The sequence below is a fragment of the Triturus cristatus genome, chromosome 4_1 (genome assembly GCF_964204655.1).
Source record: "Triturus cristatus chromosome 4_1, aTriCri1.1, whole genome shotgun sequence".
In the NCBI taxonomy this organism is placed as follows: Eukaryota; Metazoa; Chordata; class Amphibia; order Caudata; family Salamandridae; genus Triturus; species Triturus cristatus.
In genome coordinates this window covers 212491955-212499404 of record NC_140585.1, presented here as the reverse complement: position 1 = coordinate 212499404, position 7450 = coordinate 212491955, and the positions used below count along the sequence as shown (strand labels likewise).

General features: G+C 42.3%; 1 protein-coding gene across 1 annotated transcript; it reads left to right on the top strand.

Annotated features, from left to right (window-relative positions):
* Positions 1-349: 349 nt before the first annotated feature.
* LOC146854076 (olfactory receptor 13G1-like) lies at positions 350-1306 on the top strand. The gene has a single exon (XM_085650991.1). It carries the CDS (start codon positions 353-355, stop codon positions 1304-1306), a length of 954 nt encoding a protein of 317 aa, XP_085507117.1. The 5' UTR covers positions 350-352.
* Positions 1307-7450: the final 6144 nt, after the last annotated feature.

Here is a 7450-nt window from a genome sequence, read left to right as displayed (position 1 = left end):
GGCACATTTTTATAACCTTAATGTTATGTTCTAAGAGATTAACATTTATGGATCCTGATCTAGAGTTTGATGATGAGTGTAAATTATTTTAATTGTGGATGGAAATAGTAATTCTGGCCTAGAGCACGGCAGCTTAAGTTCCTACTCCTTTGGGACAGCATTTTGAAAGAAATGTAGTCGATTGTTTGTACTCATTACTACAAATTTTCTCCAGACATTTGTAGATTTTAAACTACCACAAAACTTTAAATCAGGACCATGTAGTCTTCGGAAACAGTTACAGGCTTCACAACAAGATACTAATTCTTATTTTTTTCTTAAATTTGTCATTTTGAAGGCCATACTTTCAACAATGGAATGGAAAAATCAATCCTTCAGGCCAGACTTCACACTTCTTGGACTATCCAGACAGCCACAACTTCAGGTCCTGCTTTTCATTGCTTTCTTGGTTGTATATGTCATCTCTTTGCTGGTCAATCTTCTTATTAGCTTGCTGATCTGTGTTGATCAGCGACTTCACACCCCAATGTACTTTTTCCTCATTAATCTATCAGTCTTGGACATCTGGTGCACTTCAGTGGCCATCCCGAAGATGCTGGTGAACATTGCATCAGGGACACAAACCATCTCCTTCACAGGTTGTGTCCTACAGATGTGTCTTTTCACTTCAGCTTTGGGGACAGAACTTCTGCTACTCACAGTCATGGGGTTTGACCGATACATTGCCATTTGCTACCCCTTCCACTACACATCCATCATGAGCGCAAAAATCTGCATTTTACTGGCAGCAGCAGTATGGATCATTGGCATAATCAATTCACTTGTCCACACAACATTGCTATTCAGATTGGATTTTTGTGGTGAGAACTTGCTGGATCACTTTTTTTGTGAGTTCCCTTCAGTTTTCAGACTGTCCTGCTCAAACACCCGCCTGAATGACCTGACAATGCTGGCAGCTGACTCCTTCTTTGGCATCAGCAGCTTTCTGCTAACATTGGTGTCATACACTTACATCATCTCAGCGATTGTTAAGATACGGTCCGCCGAGGGCAAGCAAAAAGCCATTTCCACCTGTGCGTCCCACCTTGTAGTGGTTGGGCTCTACTTTGCCACCGTGATATATACTTACATCAGGCCTGCTTTCAACATCTCAATGGATGACGATAAAGTGGTGTCTGCACTATACACTATTTTATCACCTGTATTGAACCCGATAGTGTACAGCCTGAGGAACAAGGAAATCAAAGAAGCCTTTAAAAAGTATGTAGTAAAGAATGTGGCATCAGTGCAGACTGACACTTTTTAATGGCAAATGAAACAGTAAACGTGCTACAGACTTCATTCGAAAAAATCTTCCATATAATGATGTTATTGTTTTTTAAATTTCCATTGATGTTATGGAACACACCAGTATTACGCTGTATTACTAAGTCACCCAATATTCACAAAAATCACGTAGTAAACCAGGGCCTTAGAAAACTCTTCTGCAGTTCAATATAAATAATGCAATTTTCTATTCATCTAGAAATGTGATTGGTCTCTTAGGCCCTTTCTCCCAACTGTGTCACTCTTCTTATCTTCATTACCACTATAACGTTTACTGTTGTTTTATTTGAATCTCTGACATTTGCAAGCTACCATTTCCATATAGGCTTAGCACTATATCAATATTTGCATTCAGGAAACGCTAATTACTATCAACTTCAAGTTGATGGTAATTTGCATATTCTTTGAAAAATGCACACAAGTGCACATGTGTGGCGAACACACATGTTATTTGTGTGCGCCACATGTGCACACTTACCATTTTGGGGGGTGCATCAGGGGGGCCTTAGTCCACCTGGCACCCTTGGAATTGAATTTGCAGTTTGCGATTACCAATTTGGTAATCCCAAATTGCGAATGCCTTACCATCCATTCCTTTTGGCCTATAGGCTCATAGGAATGAATGGAGTGACATTACCTAATAGCGGTTCGCAATTTGCGAATCGCCATTAGGTCCTGTTTCGGAATCACAATTTATTTTGCAATCCCTACATGCATAAGGAATTGTGATTCCTAAATAGCGATCCTTAAAAACTGTTATTTAGGAATCGCAATTCCTTATATTGATGCATGTGGCCCATAGTTCCACATTGGAAGAAAGTGACACATTGGAACAGCTGAAGAGCAATGGAGCCATTTGTTTATTGTTCACACCTGAATAAAGGTAAATCACTTAGATGTCAGAGAGTTCATTAAGAAATCCAAATCTGTTTACTACAGCCATCATATTACCTCTACAAGCAACTGTTTCAAAGCCTTATTTCTTACGTCACTCTATTCTTGTCCTCGATGAAATTGTAAGCATGCTGTCAACGTTTTTAAATTTGACAATACATAATTTTGCATCGTTTAGCCACCAGAAGATTGTTTGAGCAGAACATGTCTCTTCAAGATAATTTTTCTGCTCAAACTAGTAATTTGCGTGAAATTTTTAGGTGAGATATGCCTCATGATGAAGACTTGAAGTTGGATACAGGCAATACATATTTTTCACTATTATGTTTGTGAGTTTGCATACATTTGCATATTTTCATTAAGTTATATGAAAAATTACATAATGTTGTCTCACCCTTACTTAAAACAGTTATGTTGATGATGTTCCTAGAATCATTTCTAGGGGTTGGAGGTTCACAGAGTTTTGCCCACTCCTGCACTCCATTTGGATCTCAGAGTTCGGCAAAAACTTCGCTGACTGCAGCATAGCGGAGTTTGCCTTCCACCCCTAGAAATCCTGCTTAATCCTAGTGATCCTCATCATAACAGCGTGTTCGAATAAAAACCTCTAATCGAACATGTTGTCAGCACTTACTGCTCGCAGCGCAACTTTCCTTCACTGTTCCTCAGGCGTCAACCCTAAAAGAGAGATGACAGCTCTCTGGACCAGCAAACGTTTTCCAAATGTTCTTGCTTTTTGCTGATTGCAAAACCCTTTTTTCCCCTCAGGATTTCTGACTGGTCGAGTTGTCTATGCTGTGACGCCGTAGGGTGGGTTTGTCTGTGACTATTCTAGCGATTTGGATTGGTTATGGAAGGCTGGTCCAAGTGTGGCAGCGAATAGCTTGATTCCTGGCGGGCGTCCAGATCCAGGATGGTGGCACTGGAGCCCAGGCCCTGCGGGTGAGGGGGAACCAGTATTGGAGGAGCAGCAGCAGGGCTCTTGTAGCTGCCGGCATGGGCCCTGCAACATGGTAGTCGACATCAGCAGGCAGTTTTGGAAGCGGGCGCCAAGCTGCCCAGGAGGTGAGAGAGAAGGATGGGTCCCTAGTGTAAGAAACTGGGCCCATAGGGAGGAAGGAGTAGGCTGACAGTCTTTTTTTTGGGGGGGTGGTTCAGGGGGCAGTGTTCAGAAACTGACAGGGCCCGATTCACAGAACTAACTTAAGACAAAATCCTAAACTTACTACCATTTTCGTATTCACAGAAGGCACTTACTCATTTTGGTATTCACAGAAGACACTTACTAACTTCGGTATTCACAGAAGTTAGGAGTCCTAACTTTAGGACTCCTAAATGCCTTCTGTGAATACCGAAAGTCTTAAAATTAGGATTTTTCTCAGTTTAGGAGTCCTAAAGTTAGGACTCCTAACTTTACTACTACTAAACTCAGAAAAATCCTAATTTTAAGGCTTTCGGTATTCACAGAAGGCATTTAGGAGTCCTAAAGTTAGGAGTCTTCAGTTTACTACTACTAAATTGAGAAAAATCCTAATTTTAAGACTTTCGGTTGTCACAGAAGGCATTTAGGAGTCCTAAAGTTAGGAGTCCTAACTATACTACTACTAAACTGCGAAAAATCCTAATTTTAAGACTTTCGGTATTCACAGAAGGCATTTAGGAGTCCTAAACTTAGGACTCCTAACTTCTGTGAATACCAAAATGAGTAAGTGACTTCTGTGAATACCAAAATGAGTAAGTGCCTTCTGTGAATACCAAAATGGTAGTAAGTTTAGGATTTTGTCTTAAGTTAGTTCTGTGAATCGGGCCCTGAGTGTGTTAATGGGTGGTTTCAGAAAGAGTTCCCGGACTGTAAGCTTTGTGTTACATACCATATACATAGCGTATACATACAGATGGCGGTAAATTGCTTGCAATAATATAAAATGAATAATGTTATGTTGTGTTACATACTGTTGTGCATTTTACCTCAATTCTGGGTCTTCTTACAGGAAGGAGGTTAGTAGAAACGTACGTGTTGCGAGTAGTTTGATTTCAGCAGTAGAGGGCAGAGTAGCTTGGGTTTGTTTTTGTTGTTACAGTGTTGCTGTGTTATATTGTAAGCATGTGATGTAGGGCTGGGGGAGGACACATGAGTTAAAATGTTTGTGTCAGGGGCAGCAATCACACCTGCTTGGAACTGAGAAGGGGGAGGGAAGATCTGGTGCTTTTGTGTTTGAGTTGGTGCCAAGTGTATTGTATTAAACAATCTAACTGCAATGGCAGAAAAATTCAAACACTTTATGGTAGGCGTCTTAGCTGGATGAAGGATAATTTCCTCAAGCTAAACTCAGATAAGACTGAAGCCATGGTGTTCAGAGCCCAGCATTCCATCTGGTCAGAGTTGAGGTGGCCGGAATCTTGTGGACCCCTTCCTGCTCCTGTTGAGTCAGTCAAGACCATAGGGTCTCTGTTTGACCTGTCCCATAACTTCAATCTGCAGGTACACCGTACCATGAGCACTAGATTTTTCATTATTAGATCTCTGAGGAAGATCTTTCCATCTATTCCCGTGGAACTGCACACATTTTTGGTTATTGCGTTAACTGCAAAAAGGCTGGAGACACACACTACCTGGATGCTTCAGTTTTGAAACAGTGTAGCATGCTACTGGGGATTCACTTTCTAATCCAAAAAGTTTTAAACGTACAGACAACCATGTAGCATCTCCCAATTAGGAGATGTCTCCCTGTGCATAACTCTTGGTCCCAAATAATGGGTAAAGGTTTAATCAAAGTAAATAGTCCGCTGGTTGAACAAGTTGCTCTTTTCTGTGATGTTTATTTACATCTGTATCTATACTTTGATTAAACATTTACCCATTATTTGGGACCAATAGTTGTGCACGGGGGGACATCTCCTAACTGGGAGATGCTACTTGGTTGTCTATTGCATTAATTGCCTCATTATTCAACTACTGTAATTCCCTTTATCCCAATAGCAACAGCACCTCCCTGAATAACTGCAGGTTGTCTAAAATGCGACAGCACGCCTCATATTGAATTACCCAAAATGTCTTTTAGTTAGAGAAGGCCTTCGAAACCTACACTGGCTCCAAGTTTAAAAATGGATGATTTTTAACGTGCTCAGCACAGTCTACCTGGCTCTACATCAAAAGAGCTCAGTAGTGGAAGATTATCCTTTCAATGGTATAGACTGATCATGCACTTGAGATTAGTTTCAAGGAGAAAAGTAATTGTTCCTAAGGCTGCATAATGCGAACACCCCATTTCCGGCGCCGCTGCCAAGCTATGGAACACCATTCCGACTCATATTACATATTGCTCTTTCTCTTCCTATAGAAAACACTTAAAAACTTGGGTTTTTTCCTCTTAGATCAGTGATTGTAGGTTCTTACTAATTGCATGCTCACTTCATTCCTCACTCTTTTCATAGACTGTGATGTTTCTTTCACTTTGCGTGCTCTTCTGCGTCTGACTTTCACCGTTGAGGTCCTGAAGTACTTTTGACTTGGCAGGATAATGGGCTTGATAATATGCCCTTGAGAATTCCAATAGAACCCCATGTTCTGGTGTTAACCTGGGCTTCCATGGGAATTCTCAAGGGCATATACCAAGCATATTATCGCCGCTTTAGCAGCAGTTTTCTGCCGCCAAACCGGCGATAATTTTTAACACCGTCCTTGATAATATGCCCCAAAGTTCGCTTCACGACTCTACTTAGGGTGTGGTGATGCGAATGCCCCTTTCACAAAGCACTGCAAAGCCATTTGTTTTAGTTGTTACTGTGCAATTGCTGTGGAGGAAACCGCTTGAATTTGGTGGAGTGTGTCACCTTGTCTGTTGTTCAAAGTATGTTTAATTGACTAAAAATTTTTTGAAAATTAATATAAATCATTTGTTCAATGGCAGCTTGTAGATCTGCTATTAAAAGTATTGCATACAGTTGTGTTACCTTACCTCGTGTTATTGCATATGACATGATTATTTGTGAAGGGAAACATCTGCTCATGAACTTGAATTGTGTTGTTTTCTTGTTGGTGTTATTTTCATCGCAAGTTTACGAACAACTTTATACTTGCGAAAATAATGCATGGGCCTTTCTACACAACTTTTAAACAGTGGAAAACTATGGGGCATATTCACAAGGAACTATCGCTGAGGTAACGGCACCTTGCCGCAGCCAAAGTTGCATTAAATCTATCGCCTCATTCACAAGCTGGTGTTAACAGCCCACAGCACCAGTTTACCTGCGATAGCAGCCGCAAAAACATCGCTACAGAGGACCCCCGCAACTATCGCTAATGAGATGCAGAGTAGGTGTTTCCGTGCCAAAAGCCACGACAACACCACTCCACACCATTCACAACAACCAGACAGAACTGCGATAAGAACACCAAACAGGCGATAAGGCGCGTTAGCAGCAGGAACTTAAGTCGGACCACAGCCTGCACCGCAAAAGGGAGCACAGCCCACAGCCACACCTGAAGAACAACAGATTCACCCGGGCAACTGAACATGCAGCCCGGAGGGCCGAAAGGGAAACAACACCAACCCCAACCACTCCCCGGACCCCCCTCCCCAGTGCTCCTCCCCCGAACAAAGACCTGCCACATCAGCTACACCCAATCACATACAAAACTATCCGCATGACGTTGCAGACACACAACTGGTGACATGTATGTGTTGTCACAAAAATGAGCATCACACATTCATTTCCGAAGCAACAAATCAAACTTTATTGAAATGAACACAGAAATGAAATGAAGCCACATTGCGGCTCCCCTCGGGCCAATCCGTAGGCCACAGCCTGCAAGACAAAAATCATGATGAGAAGGTGTGTCCTGCACACATCAAAGGACAGAGAAAGAGCGAAGGAGCGAGAGAGGAAGAGGGGGAGAGAGAGAGAGAGAAGAAGAGAGTGGGAGAGAGAGAGAGAGAGAAAGAGGGAGAGAGAGAGAAGAAGAAGAAGAGAGTGTGAGAGAGAGAGAGGTAGAGGGGGAGAGAGTGAGAAGAAGAAGAGAGGGAGAGAGAGAGAAAGGGAGCACCACCCCTGCGCACCCAGGCCACACTGCTCACCTGCTGCCACCAGTGTGTTTGCAACCACTTGCTGGCATGTAGTGCAGTCCATTAGGTCACACATCTGATACAGACCAGTCATCTAAAACAGAGTCCAGAGACATGTTTGGCACAGTACACACAATCGCACAAGACAACATCGCCTGCCCGCC